Source organism: Budorcas taxicolor, chromosome 7 (assembly GCF_023091745.1).
Source record: "Budorcas taxicolor isolate Tak-1 chromosome 7, Takin1.1, whole genome shotgun sequence".
Taxonomy (NCBI): domain Eukaryota; kingdom Metazoa; phylum Chordata; class Mammalia; order Artiodactyla; family Bovidae; genus Budorcas; species Budorcas taxicolor.
This window is the reverse complement of record NC_068916.1, coordinates 3,640,161-3,654,791: the sequence shown is the minus strand read 5'-3', so window position 1 is coordinate 3,654,791 and position 14,631 is coordinate 3,640,161. Positions and strand designations below refer to the sequence as shown.

Below are 14,631 nucleotides of genomic sequence, written 5' to 3'. Positions count from 1 at the left end.
GACATGAGTTTGGGTAAACTCCAGGAGTTGGTGATAGGCAGGGAGGCCTGGCGAACTGCGGTTCATGGAGTCGCAAAGAGTCGGACACAACTGAGCGACTGAACTGAACTGATGCACTGAACTGGACTGATGCACTGCTGCTGCTGCTAAGTCGCTTCAGTCATGTCCGACTCTGTGCGACCCCATAGACGGCAGCCCACGAGGCTCCCCTGTCCCTGGGATTCTCCAGGCAAGAGCACTGGAGCGGGTTGCCATTTCCTTCTCCAATGCATGAAAGTGAAAAGTGAAAGTGAACTCGCTCAGTCGTGTCCGACTCGCAGGGACCCCATGGACTGCAGCCCACCAGGCTCCTCCGTCCATGGGATTTTCTAGGCAAGAGTACTGGAGTGGGTTGCTATTGCCTTCTCCAGATGCATGTGAGAGGGAAGGGAATTTCTGTACCTTCCGTTCAATTTTGTTATAAACTTAAACAACTATTAAAAAAAAATTAACTCAGGGTAGACTTTTTAGCAAAATTTTGTTTGACCTTTATACATTTTTACATATTAAATGCGCTTTCCTCTTGGCTCAGTGGTAAAGAATTCGCTTGCCAATGCAAGAGACGGGCCTTGGATCCCTGGGCTGGGAAGATGCCCTGGAGAAGAAAATGGCAGTCCACTCCAGTATTCTTGCCTGGAGAATCCCAGGGACAGGGGAGATGGAGAACTGAAATGTGACCTAACAAAATGAAAAATAATCTAATGAAAGATTGCTGAACTCCAGTGCTTATTAAGTGTAAATACAAATACAAAGAAACTTCATAGCACATTATATTTTATAATTATTTATAATAGTAATAAAGATAAAAAAAACCTTGAATGATTGAACTTTTATTAATTGAACCAGTTTACAGTGCTTGCATTTTATTCTGTTTTACCTTACAAAAGAACTGGGAAACTAGCAGTCCACTAATCGTGTATGAAAGACGGGCAACGAGAATTTGAGCCCTGTACCAAGGAATGGATGCTTCCCCGAATGCTCCGGGTGGCACTCACAGACAAAACAGCTGGCTCAAGAATCCCTCTGGCTAGTATACGACCCACCCCAAGCAAGCCCGGCAGCCGCCAGCTCCCTCCTGGCAGAGAAGCCAAAATGGCGCCCGCGAGCTCTGGGGGCGTGGCCTCGAGCTGGACTCCTCCAATAGGAACGGGAGGGGGTAGATCACTTTCCCAGCAAGCCTTCTAGGTCAGGGCAAGGCTTTCTGGGGTATGCATCGTTCCATTGGTCGAAAATGGAATAAGGGCGTGGGAGACACCAATAGCAGTGAGTGCTGATAGGGCCGTCGCCGTAGCAACGCGCGGAGCTACCTGGGAGAAGCCTTGGGAGAGGGACCCACCTCCTCAGCCGCCCGGGGAGCCTGTGACCTCCCGGGGTTAGGGGCCGGTTGGCTGAGGACTCTAGTTAATCCGCGCGTGAGTGCTCAGAGCAGACCAGCCGACGGGTCTTCCCTTGGTTGTTCTGCGTCTAGCCTCCTCACCCGGGACTGCATTCAGTGCACTAACGAAGCTGTCCCTGCTTCCGCTCCACAGCTTCCAAGGGCCAGATGATGGAGGAGCGTGTCAACCTGATGCACATGATGAAACTCAGCATCAAGGTCTTGCTCCAGTCTGCCCTGAGCCTGGGCCGCAGCCTGGATGCAGATCATGCCCCCCTGCAGCAGTTCTTTGTAGTGCTGGAGCACTGCCTCAAACATGGGCTGAGAGGTGAGCCGCGGCGGTGGGGCGGGGGGCTTCGGGGCGTGAAAATTCAGGCTAAGCTCGCTCAGCGTCTTCAATGCCAAACATTGTTCTGGGTGCTGGGATAACAGCTGTGCACAAAACAAACGAGATCCCTGCCCACAAGACATGACATTCTAGAGCAGCGCTGTCCAATAGAAATGCCATGCAAGCCACATGTGTAATTTCTGAGATCCTAGTAGCCACGTTTTTAAAAAGCAGAAAGAAACGCATGAAGTTTTAGTAATTTATTTTATTGAACCCAATATAGCCAAAATAGTATCATTTTTACATATATAGTCAGTATAAACCTTATTAGTGAGATATTTTGCATTCTTTTTTAAAGTGAGGCTTAAAGATCCACTGTGTATTTTACACTTAACAGCATATCTCAATTGCACTGGCTACATTTCAGTACCACTTGTGGCTAGTGGCTACCTTGGACAGCACAGTTCTAGAGAGGAGATAAGACAACAAATTCAGAAGCAAAATAGTTGCAAAATGCTACTAATTCAGGGATGCAAGATTGCTTAAAAGATAGAGAATCAAGGGAAAATCTTTCCAGTTAGGGTAAAGGGGGAAGGTCTTTCTGGGGAGTGAACTGTGAGCTGAGAGCTAAAGGAGAGAAGGAGTCAACTATGCAAAGGTTTGGGGCAAGAGCCTTTCTAGAAAAACAAAACAGGTGCAGAGGTCTTGAGTGGGACCAACTTTGGTTTGAAGACACCAGGTAAGTGAGGCATGCCAAGCAGGAGGAGAGGAGGTCAGGGTAGTTGGGATGGGCTGAATCACGTCGGCCTTTAAAGGTCAAGTTAGGAGTTGGATTTTATTTCATGAGTATTTGGAGGATTTTCAGCCATGGAAAAATAAGATCTAACCTACATTTTTTTAAAAAACTTTCACCTATGTGGAGAACAGGTTAGAAAGGTGGGGTGGTAACAATATTAGGAGCAAGGAAACCCATTAGGAGGTTATTGCAGCAGTTCAGACGAGGGATGGTGATGATGATTTGACAAAGTCAATCAAGAATTGACTTTGGCATCAGGTAAGAGGGAGAAGGGCAAGGATTTCATAGATGATTCTTTGAGCACTTGTTTTATTTTGTGGGCAATGAATACTTGAGGGAGCATAATGGGTATGACAGAGAAACCCTGTCATCAGAAGCAGGGAGAGCTCATTTGGTACTTGGCTTCTCCCAGTCCCCAAGACTGAATCAGAAGGAGTGAGCAGGGCAGCTCCATAGCTTTCATTTGGCTTTTGGGAGAGAGACTGAGGGCGCCTGAAGACGTTTTGCAAACTGTTCTTATGAATAATGCTTCTGTTTTCCCTTTTAGTTAAGAAGAGTTTTATTGGCCAAAATAAATCTTTCTTTGGTCCCTTGGAGCTGGTGGAGAAACTTTGTCCAGAAGCATCAGATATAGCCACTAGTGTCAGAAATCTACCAGAATTAAAGTGAGTGAGACGTAGTTACATCAATTTGATGTTTAAAAAAAAAAACTCCCTTGTATTTACCCATTTCTCAATTCCTTGCTAATAAAGCATCTTCTAATTCAGAACGAACTGTAGCACAAGCCACACTTTACTTAGACTTTAGCCTCAGCTCTGCTGCTCAACCTCCACATAAACTCGAGCAAAATTTGCCCCATTCTGAGCCTCAGTTTCCTTTTCTTTAAAATGAGGACCGTGATTCCTGCTTGTCATACAAGGTTCTGTAATGAAAAAGTATTGTCACTGCAAGAGCAGTTCCAGGAGGAGAAGGAGATCTTGGGGTCGATACAAGAGCCCCCTGCAGAGTCTTCCACAAGGAACCTGACTGTCCAGGCTCTCTTTGACCTTCTCCTGCAGAGCCAGCCCATTCCATTTTAGGGTAATTGCATTAGCCGCCATGACTAAGGCCCTGCCAAGTGGCAGGCATTGTGCTAAGGACAATGCCTTAGCACTTCATTATTTCATTTCATCCTCCACCAGTCCCTAGGAGCTAAGCTGTTGGTGTTCCCATCTGCAAGTGCAGAAACTGAGACTCAAGAGTGGTTAAGTAACTTGCCTAAGGTCCTTTGGCAACTGAGCGGTGGAACCAGGAAGAGAACACAGGTCTCCTGGCCTCTGAAACCCTCTGCATCTTGCTAAACTCATTTGCTGCTGAGGATTTAAGCCTTCTGTCTCTGACCTGGGTTCAGCCCTGTGGGCCTGTGCCACCTAAGGTGAAAGCCTATAGCAGGTGACAGACTTTCATATATTTATTTGGCGACACCACTCCACCCCGCCACCCCCACCAGCTGTGATCTTCCTGGGCTTCCCTGGTGGCTCAGATAGTAAAGAACCTGCCTGCAATGCAGAAGATGCGGGTTCGATCCCTGGGTGGGAAGATCCCCTGGAGAAGGAAATAGATACCAACTCAGTATTCTTGCCTGGAAAATTGCATGGGCAGACTACAGTCCATGGGGTCGCAAGGAGTTGGACGTGACTGAGCAACTAGCCCTTTTACTTTTCACTGTCACGAGCCTCCCACATCTGCGTTGTTTCTTCAGTTGTTCTGTGTGTGGTCCTACTGTCCATCCCTTCCAGCCAGCTCGCTCCCTCTAGAGACCCTGTCCTTGGGTGCTCTGATCGGATGGAGCAGGGTTCTGCCTTCTCCTGCACTCAGGCTTCTACTTCCACTTAGGCACAGGGGCATTTCTGAAGTCTTGTTATGCTAACAAAGAGCTTCTTTTCAGCTGAACTCACTGCTTCTGTTCCCTTATTAACACTGTGGATGCTAAACAAGTAACTAGTTTTAAGTATCAAAATCCTCCCTTTGACTGCCAAAAAGAAAATACAGAGTAGCTCCCTCTTCTTGATGCCTCTGGAGTAGTAGCCTTTTGGGAGCCATTGGAGAAAAGACTACTGGCTTTGCTCCATAAAGAGCTGCGGTGTTTTTACTATTTCATGAAACAGGAGCAAAAGTTCTAAAATTTCTACAGTATTTTGGAAGTTAAGATTAGTATTTTTTGGAGAATAGAGACTGTTTGCTCTGAGGTAGTTTGAAACTTGCAGGACAGACTTTGAGTCCTGAGAGTCCTCTCTCTGGAGTTTAATTTCCTTGTCTAATTGAGATAAAAATGTCTTTTACAGTGTGGCCCAGTACCCAGAACTTTTCATTGTTTTCATATCATGGTTCATTATTAAACATACTGTTATACAATGAATACGATTTCACGTATTGGCATTTAAACCCAGACAACAGACAAGGTTCTCTCCTTTTTTGGAAATTAAAAACAGTCTTTTTTCTTATTACATAATTTTTAATTAGGAAATAAGAACAAGCAAAAAAGGTGCTTCTATTAGCTTACTACTCAGAGAAAACAAAACTACAATTAATATCTTGGTCAATATCCTTGTAGATCCTTTCAGTACAAAGTCAGGCAGACAAATAAAGAAGATTCTATTTTAATTCGCCTTTCCTTCCCCCAGTGGCATCCCTGTTGCGCTCCTCATGGAAGACAGTTTGGCGCTAACCACGGAAACCACCAGTGCGTCTCCCTTTTGACCCAGTGATTCCTCTTCTAGGGCTTTTATCTCATAGACCTAACATGTGAAAATGACACATGTACAGAAATGTCTGTTGCAGCATTATTTGTAACAGCAGAAGGTTAGAAATGGCCTAGATTAAAACCTAGGTAAATAAGTCATGGCACAGTCCAATAGTGAAACACCTTAAAGCTATGAAAACATAAACAGGAAATTCTTTGTGTACAGAAAGAATGGCAAAATGACAGATATTCAGTGAATGGCATATGTAGCATACTAATATTTTTGTAAGAAGGGAAGAAAAATAACGTTTATTTCTAGTGCAGAAAAATGTTTGGGAAGTGAAACTTAACTAGGAGCAGTATATTAATGAACAGAGAAGGAGAACTGGGGAAAACACCAAGTATTAAACTGTACATATTGTAGCTTTTTTCCCATTTAATAGTAGACTTTAAACCTTTTTCCATATTAAATATTCATCCACAACTTTGTTTTTGAAGTGAGCACATAGCATTCTGTTGTTTTGCCCCTCCCACTTTGGGCTTTGTGGTTGTCTTCAAATCCTCATTTTCCAAACTGCAGTGCTGACCAAACCCAACACACATCTTTGTATACATCCTCAGTTACTGCCTTACGTTGCTAGATGCAGAACTTTGAGAACCTGCTGGCATTAAGTTGCCTGCTGGAAGGATTGTGCCAGTTTGTACTCCCACCAAGCAGGACATGTCAGTGTGCATTTTTCCTATTTCTTTTCTTCTTTTACTCTAACTTCACATCATTTATTGAAAGGTGGGGGGAATCCAAAGCCTTTTATATTAAGTTGTGTGCCTTCTAGCCCTTTGAGGCAGATATTGATTACAGCAGTACCGCTAATGCTCTCTTGGACATTACAAATGCAGTTACTCTGCTTAGAACAGTATCTTTTTTTCCTTCAATAGTGCTAGGTCTATATTTGGGAGGCTTTTATGTTTTTCTTTTAAAACAGATCTTATCAAAATTGTACCTTTGAGACTGGTTGCACAGCTACGTGAATGTGCCCAACAGTACTAAACAGTACACTTAGAAATGGATGAGGTGGTAAGCTTCATATTGTGTGTATTTTACTGTGCCAAAAATAAACTCAACGTGATAAATTTCAAGCTAATGCCTTAGAAATCTTGTGAGTTCAGTACTTTAATAAATGTAAAAGCATGTTTATCCATGATACAATCTAACCTGGTATTTCCTGGCTTCCTGTGAAATTTATGAATACATATAAAAAGTTTTATGTAATTGTATTTGTTCCAGAAATCAGATGTTTCTGGCTTAAATATTTTGCTGGTTTTGTTGTGTGTGTGTTTTTTTTTTTGAGGGGGAGGGAGGGAAATGTATGCCTATGATATAGACTTCAAGTAGTCCCCCAAAAAATGCAGTGAACCATTTCCTCAGCCTTCCCAGAGTGTTCCTGCAACCCCCAGGGAAGCTTTGCATTCACAAGCGTGTGTGTGTGTGTGTGTGTGTGTGTGAATATATTTCCCCTTGGCCAAGTTGGCTTTTTTTCCGTTTGTTTTTGCTGTTGTAATGCTTTAATAGGCTGATCCTCTGTTTGAATTACAGGACGGCTGTGGGAAGGGGCAGAGCTTGGCTTTATCTTGCACTCATGCAGAAGAAACTGGCAGATTATCTGAAAGTGCTTGTAGACAATAAAAATCTCTTGAGGTATTTGATCACCTATCTTCGCTTAGTTTTTGCTTCGTAATTAGGACATAGTTTTGTACATCATTAGGAATTAAAATAAGAATGTATTGACTTGGCCAAATGGTTCATTCATGTTTCTCTGTAAGATGTTAATGCAAAAACCTGAACAAGCCTGTACAGTTTTTATTCAGATTATTATGAAGTGTAATTATTCTGTGGCTTACTTTTTAAATAGCAGAATTTTATTTTTTGAGCACTGTCCAAAATCTTTATGAATGAAGATTCATATTTTCATTTTGAAGGTAATTCTTCAAAAATACCTAAGATCGGGTAACTGACAGCATACTCCATTAAGTTTCAACAAAATAGTATTTGATTGGGTGATAATAGGTGGGAAATGGCTTGAGCTAGATTCAGTGGGCAATTTTATATTGTAAAACCCTGCTTTTTATAAGAGAACATACCTAGATTACCTACTTTAGGATTCCATATTCAGTTTGTAAACTTTTATATCTCTTGGCATCAGTAAAGACAAACTATCTCTGAAATTTATGACTGGGTTCATTTTTTATATTTATAACTTTTTAGACAAAGGACATCATTATAAGAGGAATTTTCTCTATGATATGAGAATTTATGAGGAAAAAATCTTTATAGAGGTAATGTTCTTATCTAACTGAAATAAAAATATCTTTTACAGTATGGCCTGTAATCCAAAATTTTCTATTGTTTTCAAGTCATGGCTTATTACTGAACAAATGCTTTCATGATAAATACTGATTTCAGATAATTTACGTACCTTGTACTCTTTTCTGACCGTTATACTGAGTAACTTTGAGGTACGGATTTTGTTCTAAACAGCTAGTTCTGGGACTGCCCTCCTGGTCCAGTGGTGCAGACTTCGCACTTCCACTGTAGAGGGCACAGTTTTCGCCCCTGGCCTGGGAACCAAGATCCCACATGGCTCACTGCCAAAAATAAACGATAATAAATAAATAACTAATTCTGAGGATAGCAAGTTCTTATGCACTCACACACATGCTGGTATATTAGCTAATCGCTGGTGACCAGCACGTTGACGGATGGAGCCTCACTACACGTGGCCAGGGGGACTGGGAGGGAAGGGAGTCAAAGCAGGCAGTGTTCCCCGGGACGCGGGAGAGAGGGAAGAGTGTTGTTCCGGGTCGGGGGCGGTGGAGATCGCAGGATTGCACTTCATGTTGACATGAATGTGAGTGTAGAAGTAGTTCACGTAGGAAGACGAAAGAAGCAGCCAGGTGGACAAGAGGGACAGAGTGGCGTTTAGGAACACAGGGGCCTAATGAGAAGAGCTGGGGTCCAGGGTCCAGCCAGAGAAGTTAACCTTAGACCAGAGGTGGGAGGGGTCCATTCTAAGCCCGAGGAAGAGAGGAGAGGGAAGAGATCACAGAACTTAAAGTGAGAGAGGGAATAAAAGGCAGAAGGGCATGCGCACAAGGCAGCCTCTGGCTCCTGGTGAAACTGGCAGCCAGGCCACGAGCTAAGAGGTGAAAAGTCAGGATAGGTCCAGTAGAAGGTGGTGAAGGTGTTCCTGTGTTACCCATCTCTTTCAGTGAGTTCTATGAGCCTGAGGCATTAATGATGGAGGAAGAAGGGACGGTGATTGTTGGTCTGCTGGTGGGACTCAATGTGCTTGATGCCAACCTCTGCTTAAAAGGAGAAGACTTGGATTCTCAGGTAAGATGGGACTTTTGACTCTAGATCAAATGTCTTATTTGGGCCAGGGATTTTACACTGGATTTGCAGATGTGTGCAAGAAGGGGCAGATGGCAGGGGGTATCTGGTAAAGGGCTGTGCAGGGTGCTGTGCTGGCCCAAAGCTGGAACAGCTGGCAAAAGTCTCAGGGAAGAGAGAAAAATAGCTCGGACAAAGGCACAAAGGCACACACAGACAGCAGGGCATGCCTGGGAACAGGAAATGGTTCTCCGTGGCTAGGACACAGCCTGCTCAGTGAGTGAGGTGGAGGTGGAGGCCGGCCCAGGTGTTACATCATCAGCGCCATGTTAGAGGCTTCAGCTTTTGTCCCTGGAACTTCGGGAACCATTGGAGGTTTTTAGGCAGTACACTGGAATGGTCAGGCCTGAGACTGAGAAAGTTGAAGCTAGCAACTATCCGGGTCATGAGTTAGAAGCAGCCAAGAATGGGGAATGGAGAAACATGAAGCAGATAAGTCAGGAAGTCTAGGGCAGACAAGTCTGCATGAGGAGTGGGAAAACAGACTCAGGAGAGATTTGGAAAGTCAGATGGTAAAACGGAGCAGGAATTTTCAGGCCGTGAGGTGCAGAGTGCCGCTTGCTGGAGACAGCCTTGTGATGGGCTTTTCCTCCTGCACGGGAGCCAGTAGCCAGGGCTGAGGCCTAAGCTCGAGGTGCTGGAGGCTGTAAATCCGGACACTGCCCCATTATAACCTCCACCCCACTTCAGGGCATCAGGAACTGTGGCTGGGCCGCTGCCCGGCCTTCTTCCCACTACGTGTTTGAACATGAATCTAAAGCTTCCCCAATCCCTCCATGACCAGATCAGCTTCTTTTTTTCCCCAGTAGTTTTCTTGTTTTGGCCTGTTGACTATTTTTCAAAAAATATAAAGAAGTTGGTTTTTTTTTAAGAAGTTTTTTTGAAAAGAAACAAAGTATCACATATTGTCCCATTTCATAGAAACAGCTGATTCAGTGTTAAATTTTGGGATATATCCTTCCAGCACATGAATAAAAGGTGTGTGTGTGTGTGTATCTTTGTATCTCAGAGACAGATGTTTGGAGCTTTCTTTTTTCATTAAACCAAAATGTGATTATTCCAAGAACACCATTTTGCAATTTCTTTATTTAACAATGTGTTCCACACAGCTCTTGATGTCAAGAGATATAAACCATTTTAAATGACCATGTGAGTCATCCATTTTATGAATAGACAATAATTTATTTAACCAATACTTTTTTTTAATTGAAAGATAATTGCTTTACAGTGTTGTGTTGTTTTCTGCCATACAACAACACAAATCAGTCATAATTTTATATATATACACATATAATTATATATATAATATATATATCCCCTCCTTGATTCTCCCTCCCTAACCAGTACTTATTAATGTATGTCATTTTCATGTTATAATGACAGTGTTATGAATATCCTTATACTTGTGTTTAAGTCTTGTCCGTTTATTTTCTCAGGATAAGTTTTGAGATTGCTGCATCAGACTGTACAAGTTCTGCGTGAGTGTTGTGAAAGCATGTGAGCGTTCTTGGTCTTTTTCAACCAGACAGAAAAAACTCTTCATCTCAAATTTGTGTTTTTGAAACTAGGATGATGGAGTTGTTGGTTTTTTTTTTTTCATGTTTTATTATAAATATCATACAAGGTTTTTTCATTTTGTACTACAAACATTAAACAAGCCCTCGGTGGTTCACCTGTTCATATCCTTTGCCCATTTTTTTGAATATTCCATCTTTTTCCACTCCTTTATTATAGATAAGGATATTTACCGCTTGTCAGAATATTTGTTATAAAATTTTTTTCTGCTCTCTCAGGGTTTGTTTTCCCTGTAAGTACAGTAGTAAACCAGTTCTTTCAGTATCATGTATCAAATATCATTATTTTGCCTACTAATTTGAAATTCCACCTGTATCATGTGTTGAAATATCCATTATACTCAGAGGCTTATTTGTAGACTCTCTGTTTAGTCTCTGGATCTTTTTATTTCTATGCTAGTAACATAGCCTTTTAACTACCAAAGCCATATAGTGTGTTTTATGCTCTGGCAGTTTACCTCCTGCCTACTTAGTTATGCCACATTTCCAGATTTAGTTGAGGCTGTCCATTTTCTATTCTGCCAGATGACCTTGAACATCATTTATGTTGTCGGATTCCAAAATAAAAATTTGTCTGGGATTTTTATTAAATAATAGATGTGATTGAGCCCCTGGCCTATTCTTATCGTCCACATAATGCCTCTTGCATTTTCACTATGAAGCATGAGTATTTGCTGCTGCTGTCTGAGGGACCCTCTTTCTCATGTTTAGAAAGTGCTGTTCTCTTCTAACTTTGCATTTTTATTTAAAAATGAATATTGACATGTATCAGGCACAGGTGTACGTGTGTGCCGCCGTCCCAACCCCTAAAACAAAAACCACCTCAGTATTATAAAGGAATTAGCCTCCAATTAAAATAAAGAAATTAATTTTTTTTAATGAATATTGAATGCTGTCCAACACTTTCTGGCATCTATTGAGATGTCATGTCCATTTTTAGCCCATAATTATACTTGAATTAATTCTTGGGCTTCCTATTGTGACATTATTCCTGCATTCTTAAAATAAATCTTATTTGGTCATCGTACATATACTTTTAGTGTACTCCTAGACTTAATGTCTGTGGTTTATTGGGGATTTTTGTGTTTCTACTTACAAGCGACACTTGTCTGAATCTTCCCTTTCTAAACTGTCTTTGTAACTTTTCAGTGTCAGGATTGTATAACCTCATAAAATAAGCTGGATAATATTCTTTTCGTTCTTATTTTCTGCAAAAGTTGGTTATAGCAAGAATTATTTTTCTTTAAATGTTTGTTAAAACTTGCTGGTATTACCATTTCAGCTTCCCTTTTCTCCTCCTCCTTCAGTCCCACTTTGTCCCCACAGGTGATGTAAAAACTTGAGGGACTACTTTTTCTATGCATTTATGTGTACATAGGTTTTTGTTTCTGACTAAATCTTTCCTGGCTTTCTATTGCAGTGTAACAAATTAACAGTCACACTAAAAATAGCAGTCACTCAGAGTTGATGGTTAGCTGGGCTTAGCAAGTTGATTCTGAAGGACACCTGTGATTATAGGCAGCTGGTGGCTAGGACTGAAGTGGCTGAAGGCATGTGCTGTCGCTGCCCTCTGAGTTGAGAAGGGCAGTGAGCAGGCGCTGGGGCAGCAGGGGTTTCCTGGGCATCTCTGTCTGCATTTGGTCTCTCCACATGGTCTCCAGCGTGGTGCCTCAAGGTAGCCAGACTTTTCCCGTAGAAGCTCAGAACTTCAGAGGCATGTGCCCAAGGGAAAGAGCCAGGACGAAGTGTGTACTGCCTTTGCTAACCTAGCTGAAAAGTCACAGCCTCCTTCCTGCTGCTTTCTGCTCATTAAGACAGGTAGTAAGGCCACCCAAGTTCAAGGGTTGGGAATGGAGATTGGTGGGAGGCTCAACAGGGAAGTTGCAGAAGACGTCATATACAGCTTTGGCTTTTAACATAAGTGGGGTTGCTATACTATATATATATAATTGGGGTTAATGCTGTACATAGTATTCTTTGACTTAAAATTTTATCCTGGAGCTTTCTTCATTTCATTACATTTTCATTCCCTGTGTTCCTTGTTATGGTTGCAGAGGGTTCTGCAATATGGCTACAATGTGATTGATTTACATATTTCTGTCTTGATGGACCCAATTATCCGGTATTTCAAAGGAATGGCTTCACTTTCACTGGAGTCCGTGGTGGCAGGCTAGGGCTCTCATTCACTCTGTCTCAGGTGCTTTATTTCTGGACAAAGCGCCTAACTTTGAGATGTTGAGGGATCTTGGACCTCCCTAGTTCCCTATAGCAGAGAATTTTCCCTGAAATACAGACTGGACCTTTTCATCCCAACTTGGGGAAAGAAGGAGTCAGAGTTATCAGCTGAGGTCACCACTTTAAAGATCCAGGTCTCTCTCTCTCCTTTTTTTTTTTTTCAATTACTTTGTACCCAAAGAACTTCGTTGATCTTTGTCAACAATTTGATTGTTGAATAAAGACAGAAAAACTAATCATTACTAAGTGGTAAAACTTCAGAATATTCCCTTGAATTCTGATTTTTAGTAAGTTTTTCTTCTAGAAGATGATGGGGTTATTTTTCTTTCGGTTTGTTTGCTTGATTGCTACTTTAAGCTCATCCATCTAACTGACTATTTAGGAACGAGATAGGCGTATAAACACCATGAATTTTAAAGGTAGTAAGGTTTGTGGAAAGGGGGAATTATCTTCCATTTACACTGGTGCCTTTTCTTTCAATCAGGTTGGAGTGATCGACTTTTCTCTCTACATTAAAGACGTGCAGGATCTAGATGGCGGCAAAGAGTAAGTTCTGCATTGTATGCTGCTCTTCGTGATTTTAATGAAATTCTAGCAAAGAATGCTACCCTTTCAAAAACGGAGGTGTCATTGACATATAACATTCTATTATTTTCAGGTGTACAACATAATGGTCTGATATTTGTATGTATTGTAAAGTGATCACCACAGTACATCTAGCGTACATCCATGACCTTAACATAGTTACAAAAGAATTTTTTTCTTGTGACAAGAGCTTTTTGGATCTACTGTCCTAGCAACTTTCAAATATGCAGTTGTACTATTAGCTATGGTCACTAGCTATACTTAATTATATACATTCACTATATATATAAAATGCTGTTAACGGTAATCACCATGCTGCACGTTGCCTCGCTAAGCCTCCTTTATTTTATAACTGGAAGTTTGTACCTTGTGACCCCGTTCCCCTTCTCCCCCACTCCCCAGCCTCTGGCAACCACCACCAGTCCCTGTATCTGTGAGCTTGGTTCTGTGTTTGTTTGTTTTAGATTCCACATATAAGTAAGATCATAAGGTATTTGTCTTTCACTATTTTTCTTATTTCACTTAGCATAATGCCCTCAAATCCACTCATGTTGTCAGAAACGGTAGGATTTTTTTTATGGATGAATACTATTTTATTATATAAATATACTACATTTTCTTCATTCATCTATTGATGGACACTTAGGTTGTTGCTCTAAAGGAGTGAAGTGAAAGTCGCTCAGTTGTGTCCGACTCCTTGCAACCCCATGGAAAATATAGTCCATGGAATTCTCCAGGCAAGAATACTGGAGTGGGTAGCCTGTCCCTTCTCCAGTGGATCTTCCCAACCCAGGAATCAAACCAGGGTCTTCTGCACTGCAGGCAGATTCCTGATTTACCAGCTGAGCTATCAGGAAGGTTGTTGCTGTATCTTGGCTATTGTAAGTAATGCTCCCATGAATATGGGGGTGCATATATGTATTCATGTAAGTTTTCACTTTATTTGGGTAAATACCCAGAAGTGGAATTGCTGAATCATTTAGTAGTTCTATTTTCAATTTTTTGAGAAACTGCCATACTGTTTTCCATAGTGGCTGTACTCATTTACATTCCCACCAATACTGCACAAGAGTTCTCTTTTCTCTGCTTCCTGGCCAACACGTATTATTTCTTGTCTTTTCAGTGACAACCATTCTAACAGGTATGAGGTGTTGCCATATTGCAGTTTTGTTTTGCATTTCCTGATAATTAGTGACGTTGAGCATCCTTTCATGTAACTGCTGACAAAAAATGCTACTTTTGTTTTTGCACTGTTTGAAATTTTAGTTTTTATTTAGCTGTTTTTAATTACAATGGTAATACGTGACTGTTCTTATTGTCTAAGGAATTAGGCTCTGAGGAAGAATAGAGAGTACAAGGGCAATTTCCCCATCCACACTATCCCCCAGTCTCCATCTCAGTCCCACTCCCCGCCTCCTTCTTCAGAGGAAGCTACTCATGCATGACTCCTTCCAAGTCTTTTTTTTTAAATGCCTTGCAGATGAATATTTGTTGGTAGTGTAATTTGCTTTATAGATTGTTTGGATGTA

General features: G+C 41.7%; 1 protein-coding gene across 2 annotated transcripts in view; it reads left to right on the top strand.

The window, feature by feature from the left end:
* RUFY1 (RUN and FYVE domain containing 1) overlaps positions 1-14,631 on the top strand; it is a 66,198-nt gene that overhangs the window by 12,563 nt on the left and 39,004 nt on the right. Inside the window, exons 2-6 of one of the 2 annotated variants that reach the window (XM_052642843.1) lie at positions 1,569-1,742; positions 3,086-3,203; positions 6,855-6,956; positions 8,528-8,651; positions 13,002-13,063. In XM_052642843.1, coding sequence (XP_052498803.1) covers positions 1,569-1,742; positions 3,086-3,203; positions 6,855-6,956; positions 8,528-8,651; positions 13,002-13,063 — 580 coding nt within the window. Of the gene's footprint in view, positions 1-1,568; positions 1,743-3,085; positions 3,204-6,854; positions 6,957-8,527; positions 8,652-13,001; positions 13,064-14,631 lie in introns of those variants that run through there. The other variant, XM_052642844.1, reaches the window with a different exon arrangement.